The following is a 16,913-nucleotide window of genomic DNA, read 5'->3' on the forward strand; positions in this document are numbered from 1 at the left end:
CAAGGTGCACAGTGTTTCCTCCAACACATTGGTGCGGCTGGCTTCCGGGTTGGATGCGCGCTGTGTTAAGAAGCAGTGCGGTAGAGCAGGTAAGGTAGAGGTGATATGATCCTTGACTAGTCACTCAAACCACTTCAATTTGCTTATCGCTCTTATCGCTCAATAGATCCACAGACGATGCAATCGCATTGCATTGCACACTGCCCTATCCCACCTGGACAAGAGGAATGCCTATGTAAGAATGCTGTTCATTGACTCTAGCACAGCATTCAACACCATAGTAACCTCCAAGCTCATCATTCAGCTTAAGGCCCTGGGTCAGAACCCCACCTTGTGCAACAGAGTCCTGGACATCCTGACGGGCCGCCCCCAGGTGGTGAAGGTAGGAAAAAACACCTCCACTTTGCTGATACTCAACACTGGGGCCCCACAAGGATGTGTCCTCAGCCCCCTCCTGTACTCCCTGTTCACCCATGACTGCGTGGCCACACATACCTCCAACTCAATCATCAAGTTTGCAGAAGACACATCAGTAGTAGGCCTGATTACCAACACTGACGAGACAGCCTACAGAGAGGAGGTGAAGGCCCTGGGAGTGTGGTGCCAGAAAAATAACCTCTCGCCCAACATCACAAAACAAAGGAGCTGATCGTGGACTTCAGGAAACAGCAGAGGGAGCACCCCCCTATCCACAGACAGGACCGTAGTGGAGCAGGTGGAAAGCTTAAAGTTCCTCGGTGTACACATCACATACAAACTGAAATGGCCAACCCACACAGAGGGTGGTGAAGAAGGCGCAACAGCGCCTCTTCAACCTCAGGAGGCTGAAGCAATTTGGCTTAGCACCTTAAACCCTCACAAACTTTTACAGATGCACAATTAAGAGCATCCTTTCAGGCTGCATCACCGCCTGGTACAGCAACTGCACCGCCCGCAACCGCAGGGCTCTCCAAAGGGTGGTGCGGTCTGCCCAACGCATCACCGGGGGCAAACTATCTGCCCTCCAGGACACCTACAACACCCGATGTCACAGGAAGGCCAAAAAGATAATCAAGGACAACAACCACCCGAGTTAAATAAACTGTTAAACTGTTAAATAAAGTGAAATAGCCATCACTAGCAGATTAGAGGCTGCTGCCCTATATACATAGACTTGGAATCACTGACCACTTTAATAACGGAACACTAGTCACAACTTCTTAAGGCTAAGGGGCACTATTTTCACGTCCGGATGAAAAGTGTGCCCAAAGTAAACTGCCTGCTACTCAGGCCCAGAAGCTAGGATATGCATAATATTAGTAGATTTGGATAGAAAACACTCTGAAGTTCCTAAAACTGTTTGAATGATGTCTGAGTATAACAGAACTTATTTGGCAGGCGAAACCCCGAGGACAAACCATCCAGGGGAAAAAATGTTGAGGTCACTCTCTTTTCAATGGTTTTTCATTGGGAATCTAGAATTCTAAGGCAGTTGCATGCAGTTCCAATCGCTTCCACTGGATGTCACCAGTCTTTAGAAATTGGTTGATGTTTTTCCTTTGAGAAATGAAGAAGTAGCCCAGTTCAGAACGAGGGTCGAGTTAAGTGTACTGTATGATAGAGGCACGTGACCTGAAAAGCACGCTCCACTTTGTTTTCCTCCGGTATTGAACGCAGTTTATTCCGTCTTAAATTTGATCGATTATTTACATTTAAAAATACCTAAAGTTGGATTAGGACAGTTGTTTGAAATGTTTGGATCAAGTTTACAGGTAACTAATTAGATAATGTGTAGTAATGTTGCGCGAGTTGGAACAGGTGTATTTTCTGAATCATACGCGCTAAATAAATGGACATTTTGGATATATAAAGACAGAATTTATCGAACAAAAGGACCATTTGTGATGTTTAATGGACATATTGGAGTGCCAACAGAAGAAGATCTTCAAAGGTAAGGCATGAATTATATGTTATTTCTGACTTTTGCCTGGCGGGTTGAATTATGATTTTCATGTGTATGTTTGCTGGGGTGCTGTCCTCAGATAATAGCATGGTTTGCTTTCGCCGTAAAGCCTTTTTGAATTCTGACACTGTGGCTGGATTAACAAGAAGTTCATGCCTCCCGGGTGGCGCAGTGGTTAAGGGTGCTGTACTGCAGCGCTAGCTGTGCCACCAGAGACCCTGGGTTCGCGCCCAGGCTCTGTCGTAACCGACCGCGACCGGGAGGTCCGTGGGGCGACGCACAATTGGCCTAGCGTCGTCCGGGTTAGGGAGGGTTTGGCCGTCGCTCATCGCGCACCAGCGACTCCTGTGGCGGGCCGGGCTCAGTGCGCGCTAACCAAGGTTGGTTAGAGAAAGGGGTAAAATAAAATAACAAGACTTGTATGAATTATTATTATGAGTATTTCTGTATTTGAATTTGGCGCGGTGCTATTTCACTGGGTGTCAAATCAATCCCATTAACGGGATTGGCGCGCGAAGGGATCACTAAGAGTTAATAATGTTTACATATTTTGCATTACTCATCTCATATATACATACTGTATTCTATCCTATCCTATTCTACTGTATCTTATACTCTGACATCGCTCGCCCAAATATTTATATATTCTTAATTCCATTCCTTGACTTTAGATTTGTGTGTATTGTTGTGAAATTGTTAGCTATTACAGTTGGAGACACAAGCATTTCGCTACACTCGCAATAACATCTGCTAAACATGTGAATGTGACAAATAAAATTAGATTTGATTTTCAGTACTCCCAGTGAACACTGTTCCTCACTCTGTGTAGCTCATGATCATGATGACGTCAGTTGTATCATACCTTCTCCACTTATATTAACAATGTGTACTTCCTGAAATGTCTTTATTTAGGAAAATAAAAAAATCATCAGAACATGTATCTTTAAGACCAATCTTATATTAAATTACCTTTATATATATATTCCATACAAAATAGATACCTTCGTATGGTGACAACAGGGGAAAGAAAGAGATGAGTGAGAGATGCAGGGAGAGACACATAACAACAAAATGATCAATGGAACTGATGTCCTGTTCCACTGGGAATGACAAGACACAAGCTGCCTTTGGGGAAGACTATACATTGCGCACACACAGGCCGCCTTAAAGATAGGACCCTTCAGTGTTACAAACACCGGTTCCCTATGAGGGAAGACTTTTATTAACGCACACACAGGCTGCCTATGAGGGGGAGACTTTCAGAGGCAAAAGACAGAAGATGAGTTACCATGGTGACCGGTGCTCCATCTCCAGGAAACCCAGTGATGGACAAGGTGAGGCAGAAAGAGAGGGGTGCTAAAGAGAAATGGGGCGGGGGTCAAAGCTCAGAGGTCATAAACTCCTCTTCAGACTCAACAGGAAGTAAAAACAGGGTGTGTGTTGTGGGGGGAGTTTGGGGTATGTGTGTGTATCCTCAGACAATCTTGTTCTCCAGTGCAGCGATCCTCTTCGACACGCCCTCCAGTGAAATCAGAGTCAAGGAAACCACAGGAAGGCAGATGTAACACAGTGGTAACAACACTTTTACCGTACTCTCACACTCTTGTAAAGGATATGTTTTTTCGTTAGTGCCTGTAAGGCTTCTTCTACTTTTTTCTGGAACTTAACGACAGAGTCACATTCACATGGGTCTTCCTCTGTAAAGACAGACAGCATAAAGTCACAATCACATGGGTCTTCCTCTGTAAAGACAGACAGCATAAAGTCACAATCACATGGGTCCTCCTCTGTAAAGACAGACAGCATAAAGTCACAATCACATGGGTCCTCCTCTGTAAAGACAGACAGCATAAAGTCACAATCACATGGGTCCTCCTCTGTAAAGACAGACAGCATAAAGTCACAATGACATGGGTCCTCCTCTGTAAAGACAGACAGCATAGTCACAATCACATGGGTCCTCCTCTGTAAAGACAGACAGCATAGTCACATAGGGTAGGGGAGATTTACTTTATGAGCAGGGAAGACATTCTGTGTGTGTGATTAAATGAGAGAGAGAGAGAATGATTAAATATATGTGTAGTGTAGAGTTTTGAGTTTGATGTGTATTTGTTTAATACCCCTCATCCCCCCTCGTCCCCCCAGCCTGCAGTAATGCCGCCACAGACATGGTGTTCCTAAACGATGGTTCTAAGAGTGTGCATCTAGAAAACCATTCCAGCTGGTCAAGAAGTGGATCAACCAGATCATGTCTCCGAGACCAAGGCTCATGTTGGACTGGTCCAGTACTCCAGCTCTGTCAAACAGGTGTGTGTGTGAATGTGTGTTGGTGTGTGTGTCAGACCTTGACAGATGTTGATCTGCAGCTTCTTAGCGATGGCTGTCATGGCTTTGAAGTCTGCAGTGTAGAAGTAGTGTTCTCCTGTTGGCTGTGATGCTATCTCCCTCAACTCATCCTCTACAGCATTACCCACGCCCACAGCATACATCCTAAAACCTAGAGAGAGATAGAGAGGAGGGGGGAGAGCGGGGGGGAGGGGAGAGAGTGAGGAGGGAGAAAGGGAGAGAGGGGGAGTGGGGGGAGAGAGTAGGGGAGGGAGAGAGCGAGAGAGCGAGGGGGGAGAGAGTGAGAGGGTGGGAGGGAGAGAGGGGAGTGGGGGGAGAGATTAGGGGAGGGAGAGAGGGGAGTGGGAGGGAGAGAGGGGAGTGGGGGGAGAGAGTAGGGGAGGGAGAGAGCGAGAGAGCGAAGGGGGAGAGAGCGAGAGGGTGAGAGGGAGAGAGAGGGTTGGGTGTTAGAAAGACCATGATTAGAGACAGATACACACACACACACTTTAATACCTCATGCAGAGTGGATCCACAGTAAAACGTCACAAAATAAACGTGACTGACCCTTGGAGATGACTACACATGCATTCACACATCCTTTCACACACACACTTAAACACTCTTCCTTCTTCCCTCCCTCACCTTGCTCCTTGGCCTTCTTGGCGGCGTCTCCAATGTAGTCCTGGCTGCGTCCATCGGTGAACACAATGCCGACCTTGGCGACCCCGGGCCGTGCCCCACCGGCTGGTGCAAAGCTGCTGTCGGTCAGGTAGCGCAGGGCCTGTCCTGTCATGGTCCCCCTCTCCATGTAGGCCATCTTCTTCACTGCGTCCTTCAGGTCCTTCTTGTTGTTGTAACGTCCCAGAGGGAACTCCTGAGAGGGGAGGAGGGTGAGGAGGGGAGGACGAGGAGGGTGAGGAGGTTGTGAGTTATCACAGTTAGTCAAAGGTTTCTCACAATAATAAATAAATAAAGTGAACCTCAAATTGTAATCCTGTAATCTCATGTTATTAAAACACACACACACCTGTTTGACAGAGCTGGAGTACTGGACCAGTCCAACATGAGCCTTGGTCTCGGAGACGTCCAGTTTGTCTATGATCTGGTTGATCCACTTCTTGACCAGCTCAAAGTTCTCTGGACGCACACTCTTAGAACCATCGATCAGGAACACCACGTCTGTGGCGGCATTACTGCAGGCTGGGGGGACGAGGGGGATGTTTACACCTCACACTCAACTTCTACAATACTCATACATTCTATAATTCTCTCTCTCTCTCACACACACACACACACACAGACTTACTCTCTCTCTCACACACACACACACACTCACCGCTGCAGCTTTTGCCATCCTCCAGTAGACTGAAGCCCTCCTTGCAGGCACACTTGAATGACCCTGGTGCGCTGATGCATACCTGCTGACAGTCATGATCTCCAGTGGCACACAGGTCCGCCACTGTGTTTAGGCATGCACAGACACACATACACAGGAGGTACGCACAGACACACATACACAGGAGGTACGCACAGACACACATACACAGGGGGTACGCACAGACACACATACACAGGAGGTACACACAGACACACATACACAGGGGGTACGCACAGACACACATACACAGGAGGTACGCACAGACACACATACACAGGAGGTACGCACAGACACATACACAGGAGGTACGCCCATACACAGGAGGTACGCACAGACACACATACACAGGAGGTACGCACAGACACACATACACAGGAGGTACGCACAGACACACATACACAGGAGGTACGCACAGACACATACACAGGAGGTACGCACAGACACACATACACAGGGGGTACGCACAGACACACATACACAGGGGGTACGCACAGACACACATACACAGGAGGTACGCACAGACACACATACACAGGGGGTACGCACAGACACACATACACAGGAGGTACGCACAGACACACATACACAGGGGGTACGCACAGACACACATACACAGGAGGTACGCACAGACACACATACACAGGAGGTACGCACAGACACATACACAGGAGGTACGCCCATACACAGGAGGTACGCACAGACACACATACACAGGAGGTACGCACAGACACACATACACAGGAGGTACGCACAGACACACATACACAGGAGGTACGCACAGACACATACACAGAAGGTACGCACAGACACACATACACAGAGGGTACGCACAGACACACATACACAGGAGGTACGCACAGACACACATACACAGGGGGTACGCACAGACACAAATACACAGGAGGTACGCACAGACACACATACACACAGGGGGTACGCACAGACACACATACACAGGAGGTACGCACAGACACACATACACAGGAGGTACGCACAGACACACATACACAGGGGGTACGCACAGACACACATACACAGGAGGTACGCACAGACACACATACACAGGGGGTACGCACAGACACAAATACACAGGAGGTACGCACAGACACACATACACAGGAGGTACGCACAGACACACATACACAGGAGGTACGCACAGACACACATACACAGGGGGTACGCACAGACACACATACACAGGGGGTACGCACAGACACACATACACAGGAGGTACGCACAGACACACATACACAGGAGGTACGCACAGACACACATACACAGGAGGTACGCACAGACACACATACACAGGAGGTACGCACAGACACACATACACAGGAGGTACGCACAGACACACATACACATGAGGTACGCACAGACACACATACACAGGAGGTACGCACAGACACACATACACAGGGGGTACGCACAGACACACATACACAGGGGGTACGCACAGACACACATACACAGGAGGTACGCACAGACACACATACACAGGAGGTACGCACAGACACACATACACAGGAGGTACGCACAGACACACATACACAGGAGGTACGCACAGACACACATACACAGGAGGTACGCACAGACACACATACACAGGAGGTACGCACCGACACACATACACACAGGGGGTACGCACAGACACACATACACAGGAGGTACGCACAGACACACATACACAGGAGGTACGCACAGACACACATACACAGGGGGTACGCACAGACACACATACACAGGAGGTACGCACAGACACACGTACACAGGAGGTACGCACAGACACACATACACAGGAGGTACGCACAGACACACATACACAGGAGGTACGCACAGACACACATACACAGGAGGTACGCACAGACACACATACACAGGAGGTACGCACAGACACACATACACAGGAGGGAACACACACACACGCACACACACACATGCAGGCACACGTAGAAGCACGCTCGCAGACACACACACACCACAGGGGTGGGGTGGTGGGGGTTAAGGGACAGAATAACACTATGTCAGTTTGAAAACTGGAGGAAAATCTACAGTTGATTTTAAGGATCCACTGAGATCTAGTGATTTAAAAGGAATCCGGTAGGATCTACTGGAATCTGATGTTTGTTGTAGAAGACAGTGGATCATTAAAGAGACAGGGGTGAGAGAGTTTGGAGAGATTTATACCTGCTTTAGACCAAATAGCTTTATTGTCCCAATTGAAAATAAATGTGGAAATTGGAATTAGAAAAGGTAATTGGTTTCCAAATTATGTCACTGTCAGGTATAGGCTTGTCCAATATGAAGCCATCCCTGTTTACATGCACCTCCACCCCTGGGAGGGTCATCCAACATGATTGGCTATATACAAGCGCCATTCAAACAGCTAGCAAATGGGCCCGCCCAAGGCTGGAGCTGATTGGAGATTTGATTTGATTAACACTAGTGGAACACTAATCAGAAGCTTCAGTCTCACCCCTCAGAGGAGGAGGAGTTACTGAAGAATGACACCTTACCCTAGCCACACCCACCAAATCCTTTGGTGAGGATGAAGAAAAGGACGATGATGGTGAAGACTTCTCTCCAATCCCCCTCCCTCCCTCCCTCCCTTCGTCAAACACATCTTCTCTCCTTGTCAAACACATCCTCCCTACCTCCGTCAAACACATCCTCTCTCCTTCCCTCCCTCCGTCAAACACATCTTCTCTCCTTGTCAAACACATCCTCCCTACCTCCGTCAAACACATCCTCTCTCCTTGTCAAACACATCCTCCCTCCCTCCGTCAAACACATCCTCTCTCCTTCCCTCCCTCCGTCAAACACATCCTCTCTCCTTGTCAAACACATCCTCCCTCCGTCAAACACATCCTCCCACCATCAAACACATCCTCTCTCCTTCCCTCCTTTGTCAAACACATCTTCTCTCCTTGTCAAACACATCCTCTCTCCTTCCCTCCTTTGTCAAACACATCTTCTCTCCTTGTCAAACACATCCTCCCTCCGTCAAACACATCCTCTCTCCTTGTCAAACACATCCTCCCTCCCTCCGTCAAACACATCTTCTCTCCTTGTCAAACACATCCTCCCTCCCTCCGTCAAACACATCTTCTCTCCTTGTCAAACACATCCTCCCTCCTTGTCAAACACATCCTCCCTCCCTCCGTCAAACACATCCTCTCTCCTTGTCAAACACATCCTCCCTCCCTCCGTCAAACACATCCTCTCTCCTTGTCAAACACATCCTCCCTCCGTCAAACACATCCTCTCTCCTTGTCAAACACATCCTCTCTCCTTGTCAAACACATCCTCTCTCCTTGTCAAACACATCCTCCCTCCGTCAAACACATCCTCTCTCCTTGTCAAACACATCCTCTCTACTTGTCAAACATATCCTCTCTCCTTGTCAAACACATCCTCTCTCCTTGTCAAACACATCCTCCCTCCGTCAAACACATCCTCTCTACTTGTCAAACATATCCTCTCTCCTTGTCAAACACATCCTCTCTCCTTGTCAAACACATCCTCCCTCCGTCAAACACATCCTCTCTCCTTGTCAAACACATCCTCTCTACTTGTCAAACACATCCTCTCTCCTTGTCAAACACATCCTCTCTCCTTGTCAAACACATCCTCCCTCCGTCAAACACATCCTCTCTCCTTGTCAAACACATCCTCCCTACCTCCGTCAAACACATCCTCTCTCCTTGTCAAACACATCCTCCCTCCCTCCGTCAAACACATCCTCTCTCCTTGTCAAACACATCCTCCCTCCCTCCGTCAAACACATCTTCTCTCCTTGTCAAACACATCCTCCCTCCGTCAAACACATCCTCTCTCCTTCCCTACCTCCGTCAAACACATCCTCTCTCCTTGTCAAACACATCCTCCCTCCCTCCGTCAAACACATCCTCTCTCCTTCCCTCCCTCCGTCAAACACATCCTCTCTCCTTCCCTCCCTCCGTCAAACACATCCTCTCTCCTTGTCAAACACATCCTCTTTCCTTGTCAAACATATCCTCTCTCCTTCCCTCCTTTGTCAAACACATCCTCCCTCCTTGTCAAACACATCCTCTCTCCTTGTCAAACACATCCTCTCTACTTGTCAAACACATCCTCTCTCCTTGTCAAACACATCCTCTCTCCTTGTCAAACACATCCTCTCTCCTTGTCAAACACATCCTCTCTCCTTGTCAAACACATCCTCTCTCCTTGTCAAACACACCCTCTCTCCTTGTCAAACATATCCTCTCTCCTTCCCTCCTTTGTCAAACACATTCTTTCTCCTTGTCAAACACATCCTCTCTCCTTCCCTCCTTTGTCAAACACATCCTCTCTCCTTGTCAAACACATCCTCTCTCCTTGTCAAACACATCCCATCTCCTTGTCAAACACATCCTCTCTCCTTCCCTCCTTTGTCAAACACATCCTTTCTCCTTGTCAAACACATCCTCTCTCCTTCCCTCCTTTGTCAAACACATCCTTTCTCCTTGTCAAACACATCCTCTCTCCTTCACTCCTTTGTCAAACACATCCTTTCTCCTTGTCAAACACATCCTCTCTACTTGTCAAACACATCCTCTCTCCTTGTCAAACACATCCTCTCTACTTCCCTCCTTTGTCAAACACATCCTTTCTCCTTGTCAAACACATCCTCTCTCCTTCCCTCCTTTGTCAAACACATCCTCTCTCCTTGTCAAACACATCCTCTCTCCTTGTCAAACACATTCTTTCTCCTTGTCAAACACATCCTCTCTCCTTCCCTCCTTTGTCAAACACATCCTCTCTCCTTGTCAAACACATCCTCTCTCCTTCCCTCCTTTGTCAAACACATCCTTTCTCCTTGTCAAACACATCCTCTCTCCTTCACCCCTTTGTCAAACACATCCCATCTCCTTGTCAAACACATCATCTCTCCTTCCCCCCTTTGTCAAACACATCCTCTCTCCTTGTCAAACACATCCTCTCTCCTTGTCAAACACATCCTCTCTCCTTGTCAAACACATCCTCTCTCCTTGTCAAACACATCCTCTCTCCTTGTCAAACACATGCCATCTCCTTGTCAAACACATCCTCTCTCCTTGTCAAACACATCCTCTCTCCTTGTCAATAGGCCACACTAGAACAGACCACTTATCAGTAACATATCAGACCATATTGCAATGTTAGTCTTTTCTAGTATGGCCATCTTATGATTACCATCTCTTTCATTCCCTCTTTCTCCCCCTTCTCTGTCCTTCCTGTCTTTCCCTCTTTCTCCCTCCCTCTCTCACCACAGAAAGCCTCCTGGAACTTCTTGGTGAGTTTCTCGATGACTGAGTAGCTCTCTACGTAGTCCACGTGGTCGTCCAGCTGCTCGCTGGCGATCTGCTTCAGCGTATTCAGGTCTACACGCCCTACGCCAATGGCGTATAGCTCGATACCCGCATCCCGGGCACGCGCCGCCACATCCTTTACGTTGTCCTGGGGACGACCGTCTGTCACAATGATGGCCACCTGGAGGAGATATGGCAACGATACGACATTAGTTGGATAGACTAGTTGATTAACAGGAACTGCGTTAGGTCACGCAGACATAAAACAGCAGCCGGTCGCTGAGACACAAAATGGCGATAAGGGTTGTGTAAAGGCCAAGGTGTTTGATTGAGCTTACCTGTTGCAATGGACCAAATACAAAAGTCCCAAAAATGTAAAACCCACCAATCTGGCACTACAGGCAGGCTAAAGAAAATGTAAGTTTTTTAAAGATTTCAGATAGGATTTGAACCCAGGTCTGGTGTGCGTCTAACCTACCTTGCTGATGTCTGGGGACTTGACGCGGGCGCCCTCAGCCTCGCTGAAAGCTACGTTGAGGGCGAACTGGATAGCAAGGCCGGTCATGGTGCCAGTGGACAGGGGCTCGATCTTAGTCACAGCCTTTACCAGACCTGCCTTGGTTTTATGGGTCTTCAGAGACAGCTGGAGAGAGACAAGAGTTAGGTGTGTGTGTGTGTGTGTGTGTGTGTGTGTGTGTGTGTGTGTGTGTGTGTGTGTGTGTGTGTGTGTGTGTGTGTGTGTGTGTGTGTGTGTGTGTGTGAGTACATCCTAAATAGATTATCTTGGAACTTTTGGGGACAACATAGCGGTGATGTAGTACTCAGGAGAGTCAGAAGGGGGCAGCATACAGAACGTGTGGACATCGGTGAATGTCAGGACAGTTATGGAGTCCATTAAAATTCTATATCTCACCACTCAAACACACACACCTCATTTTTGACGCGGCTGGCATAGTTGACCACTCCGACCCGTGTGGCGTCAGGTCCAACATCCAGTCCCTCGATGACCTTGGCCAGGAACACCTTGACCTGCTCGAACTCTGACGGACGCACGCTCCTACTGCTGTCCACGATGAACACCAGGTCTGTAGGGCGAGTGTTACACAGACCTGCCGCTGGAGGGGGGGGGGGGGTTGATTATTATTAGTGACAATGATTACTACTATTCAAATTCCTATTCAGAAAATCTTCAATGGCTGGTCAATTCTGCTGTTCATATTCTCTTTGAATTCAATTGAGAGAGGAGGGATTTGTAGAGGTGGGGGAGAGGACAAGAGGGAGAAGTGGGAGGAAAGAGTAGAAAGGGGGAGTGAAAGCGTGGGGAGGGGGAGTGAAAGAGTGGAGAGGGAGAGTGAAAACCAGGTATGAGGATGCAAGGAGTGAGGAGAAAGGTAAGAGGGAGGAGCAAATAAAGGGAGGGGCAAAGAGAGAGAGCGAGAGAGTGGGGTATTAGGGAGGGAGGAAGGGATGGATGGTATGAAACGGAGACAAGATAGAGGGAGCAAAAAGAGAGAATGAGCGGTCAATGAGTCTGGGTGTATTAATCACCCGGAACTAGACTGAACCAGACTGAGAGGAAGCCTTAGATGATTTTGAGTTATAGATACGATGATGATGAAGATGATGAGAGAGAGAAGATACGTTTTCCAAAAACAGATCAGTCTACTGTCACCTCAACAAAGTAAAATACACACAATACAGCAAGCTAGAGAGAGAAATAGAGAGAGTCACAGTGAGTCATAGACAACGAGGGAGAGAGAGAGGCAGTAGAGAGAGAGAGGCAGTAGAGAATGAGGGAGAGAGAGGCAGTAAAGAGAGAGAGGCAGTAGAGAACAAGGGCGAGAGAAAGGCACTAGAGAGAGAGAGGCAGTAGAGAATGAGGGAGAGAGAGGCAGTAAAGAGAGAGGCAGTAGAGAACGAGGGAGAGAGAAAGGCAGTAGAGAGAGAGAGGCAGTAGAGAACGAGGGAGAGAGAGAGGCAGTAGAGAGAGAGCGAAAGGCAGTAGAGAGAGAGGGGCAGTAGAGAACGAGGAAGAGAGAGAGGCAGTAGAGAGAGAGAGGCAGTAGAGAACGAGGGGGAGAGGGAGGCAGTAGAGAGAGAGAGGCAGTAGAGAACGAGGGAGAGAGGGAGGCAGTAGAGAGAGAGAGGCAGTAGAGAACGAGGGACAGAAAGTGGCAGTAGAGTGAGAGAGGGGCAGTAGAGAACGAGGGAGAGAGAAAGGCAGTAGCGAGAGAGGCAGTAGAGAACGAAGGAGAGAGAGAGGCAGTAGAGAGAGAGGCAGTAGAGAGAGAAAGGCAGTAGAGAACGAGGGAGAGAGAGAGGCAGTAGAGAGAGAGGCAGTAGAGAACGAGGGAGAGAGAGGCAGTAGAGAGAGAGAGGCAGTAGAGAACGAGGGAGCGGGAGAGGCAGTAGAGAATGAGGGAGAGAGAGAGAGCCAGTAGAGAACAAGGGAGAGAGAGAGACAGTAGAGAGAGAGAGGCAGTAGAGAATGAGGGAGAGAGAGAGGCAGTAGAGAACGAGGGAGAGAGAGAGGCAGTAGAGAGAGAGGCAGTAGAGAACGAGGGAGAGAGAGGCAGTAGAGAGAGAGAGGCAGTAGAGAACGAGGGAGCGAGAGAGGCAGTAGAGAATGAGGGAGAGAGAGAGAGCCAGTAGAGAACAAGGGAGAGAGAGAGATAGTAGAGAGAGAGAGGCAGTAGAGAATGAGGGAGAGAGAGAGGCAGTAGAGAACGAGGGAGAGAGAGAGGCAGTAGAGAACGAGAGAGAGAGAAAGGCAGTAGAGAGAGAGGCAGTAGAGAACAAGGGAGAGAGAGAGGCAGTGGAGAACGAGGGAGAGAGAAAGGCAGTAGAGAGAGGCAGTAGAGAGAGAGAGAGCCAGCAGACAGAGGCAGTAGAGAGAGAGGCGGTAGAGAGAGAGAGGCGGTAGAGAACAAGGGAGAGAGCGAGGCAGTAGAGAGAGAGAGGCAGTAGAGAATGAGGGAGAGAGAGAGGCAGTAGAGAACGAGGGAGAGAGAGAGGCAGTAGAGAACGAGGGAGAGAGAAAGGCAGTAGAGAGAGAGAGGCAGTAGAGAATGAGGGAGAGAGAGAGGCAGTAGAGAACGAGGGAGAGAGAGAGGCAGTAGAGAACAAGGGAGAGAGAGAGGCAGTAGAGAACGAGGGAGAAAGAGAGGCAGTAGAGAGAGAGGCAGTAGAGAGAGAGGCAGTAGAGAGAGAGGCAGTAGAGAACGAGGGAGAGAGAGAGGCAGTGGAGAACGAGGGAGAGAGAGAGGCAGTAGAGAGAGAGAGAAAGGCAGTAGAGAACGAGGGGGAGAGGGAGGCCGTAGAGAGAGAGAGGCAGTAGAGAACGAGGGAGAGAAAGTGGCAGTAGAGTGAGAGAGGGGCAGTAGAGAACGAGGGAGAGAGAAAGGCAGTAGAGAGAGAGGCAGTAGAGAACGAGGGAGAGAGAGAGGCAGTAGAGAGAGAGAGGCGGTAGAGAACGAGGGAGAGAGAGAGAGCTGTGTAGCTGTACGTAGAGTGTAGCTGTACGTAGTAGTGTAGCTGTACGTTAGCTGTATGTAGTAGAGTGTAGCTGTACGTAGTAGAGTGTAGCTGTATGCAGTAAAGTGTTGCTGTATGTAGTAGAGTGTAGCTGTACGTAGTAGAGTGTAGCTGTACGTAGTAGAGTGTAGCTGTACGTAGAGTGTAGCTGTATGTCGTAGAGTGTAGCTGTACGTAGTAGAGTGTAGCTGTACGTTAGCTGTATGTAGTAGAGTGTAGCTGTACGTAGTAGAGTGTAGCTGTACGTAGTAGAGTGTAGTTGTACGTAGTAGAGTGTAGCTGTATGTAGTAGAGTGTAGCTGTATGTAGTAGAGTGTAGCTGTACGTAGTAGAGTGTAGCTGTACGTTAGCTGTATGTAGTAGAGTGTAGCTGTATGTAGTAGAGTGTAGCTGTACGTAGTAGAGTGTAGCTGTACGTTAGCTGTATGTAGTAGAGTGTAGCTGTACGTAGTAGAGTGTAGCTGTACGTAGTAGAGTGTAGCTGTACGTAGTAGAGTGTAGCTGTATGTAGTAGAGTGTAGCTGTATGTAGTAGAGTGTAGCTGTACGTAGTAGAGTGTAGCTGTATGTAGTAGAGTGTAGCTGTATGTAGTAGAGTGTAGCTGTACGTAGTAGAGTGTAGCTGTATGTAGTAGAGTGTAGCTGTATGTAGTAGAGTGTAGCTGTATGTAGTAGAGTGTAGCTGTACGTAGTAGAGTGTAGCTGTACGTAGTAGAGTGTAGCTGTATGTAGTAGAGTGTAGCTGTATGTAGTAGAGTGTAGCTGTATGTAGTAGAGTGTAGCTGTATGTAGTAGAGTGTAGCTGTACGTAGTAGAGTGTAGCTGTATGTAGTAGAGTGTAGCTGTATGTAGTAGAGTGTAGCTGTACGTAGTAGAGTGTAGCTGTACGTAGTAGAGTGTAGCTGTATGTAGTAGAGTGTAGCTGTATGTAGTAGAGTGTAGCTGTATGTAGTAGAGTGTAGCTGTATGTAGTAGAGTGTAGCTGTACGTAGTAGAGTGTAGCTGTATGTAGTAGAGTGTTACTGTATGTAGTAGAGTGTAGCTGTATGTAGTAGAGTGTAGCTGTATGTAGTAGAGTGTAGCTGTATGTAGTAGAGTGTTGTTGTACGTAGCAGAGTGATTGTTCATACCCTATGTTTATGCAACATCACTGATCTCCCTTCTCCCCCTTCACCTCCATCGCTCCCTCACTGCAGCAGTTTATACAGTACCTCCTCTAACATCCAACACACACACACACACACACACTTGAACACCTAACTTAACAATTCATTACAATACTTATACCAAAACCAAACTTCCAAGCACACTGACACTTCCCACAAGCAACAAACTCTTAATAAACTATTCTAACACAAAAACAAATACTTTGAAACTATAACATCCATTCAATGTTCCCTGACTGACTCAATTGGAGTCAGTATCCAACCACATACAGCTAGAACTCTATCCACCTCTATGCCCTAAAGAGCTTCGAACCAGCACCAGCTTGGAACACCAACAATCATTGAGACAGATGTCTCTGTGTGATTCTATTTTTCATGTAAACTTTATTTAACTAGGCAAGTCAGTTAAGAACAAATTCTTATTTACAATGACAGCCTACTCCAGCCAAACCTGAACGACGCTGGGCCAATTGTGCGCCGCCCTATGGGACTTCCAATTACAGCCGGATGTGATGCAGCCTGGATTCGAACCAGGGACTGCAGTGCCTTAGACCAGCAGCCATATAATCTATCTCTAGAACCCACTCTGGCTGTTCCACTCTACACAGCAGACACCACTAGGAGGAGGAAAGACCGAAAGATGGAGAGATGCAGGGGTTAGGGGTTAGGAAAGGGTACGATGGTTGTTTAGGGGGCTCTGAGGCTAAGTGACTGCACCATTTGGGGTCAGGGGCAAACTGGGGTTAGGAATAATTGGTTAGGGGTTAGGGGTTAGGGTTGGGCTAAGAGTCCAAGTCAGTGGATCATGATTCTTGACCCATTGTGGAGGCTGTATGTAGTAGAGTGTAGCTGTACGTAGAGTGTAGATGTATGTTATAACTAACGGTAAGAGGTTAAGGGATACAATTAATGTTTAGGTTTTAGATTATGGGTCAGGGTTAGAGGTCAGGAGGTTCTTACCCATGGCGGCAGCGGTGCGGAGGTCCACGGACACGGGAGCGGTGGCATGCGCTCCCATGAGGCCGAGCAGCAACAGGAACAATGGCGGAGAGGGTATCATGATGACTGAAAGATCCAACTGGAACAGGACCCAAAAAGTACCAAAAAGGGACCAAAAACGACCTTAGCACCAGAGAAGAGGGAGAGCAGTCCTGGAGCGGTGGCCCAGGAGAGAGTAACTAGGCGAGGGGAGAGAAGAGGGAGAGCAGTCCTGGAGCGGTGGCCCAGGAGAGAGTGACTAGGCGAGGGGCGAGAAGA

General features: G+C 48.3%; 1 protein-coding gene across 4 annotated transcripts in view; it reads right to left on the reverse strand.

Annotated features, from left to right (window-relative positions):
• Positions 1 to 2,829: 2,829 nt before the first annotated feature.
• The window catches only part of matn1 (matrilin 1), a 14,146-nt gene continuing 62 nt past the window's right edge, over positions 2,830 to 16,913 (reverse strand). The window contains exons 1-10 of one of the 4 annotated variants that reach the window (XM_036953131.1): positions 16,617 to 16,913; positions 11,888 to 12,072; positions 11,436 to 11,600; positions 10,916 to 11,138; positions 5,607 to 5,729; positions 5,298 to 5,470; positions 4,913 to 5,144; positions 4,287 to 4,439; positions 3,559 to 3,684; positions 2,830 to 3,466 (exon numbers count right to left, since the gene is read on the reverse strand). The exon at positions 16,617 to 16,913 is cut by the window's right edge and continues 60 nt beyond it. In XM_036953131.1, coding sequence (XP_036809026.1) covers positions 3,417 to 3,466; positions 3,559 to 3,684; positions 4,287 to 4,439; positions 4,913 to 5,144; positions 5,298 to 5,470; positions 5,607 to 5,729; positions 10,916 to 11,138; positions 11,436 to 11,600; positions 11,888 to 12,072; positions 16,617 to 16,716 — 1,530 coding nt within the window. In that variant the 5' untranslated portion in view covers positions 16,717 to 16,913 and the 3' untranslated portion in view covers positions 2,830 to 3,416. The other 3 variants (XM_036953132.1, XM_036953134.1, XM_036953133.1) reach the window with 3 other exon arrangements.

Source organism: Oncorhynchus mykiss, chromosome 18 (assembly GCF_013265735.2).
Source record: "Oncorhynchus mykiss isolate Arlee chromosome 18, USDA_OmykA_1.1, whole genome shotgun sequence".
NCBI lineage: Eukaryota > Metazoa > Chordata > Actinopteri > Salmoniformes > Salmonidae > Oncorhynchus > Oncorhynchus mykiss.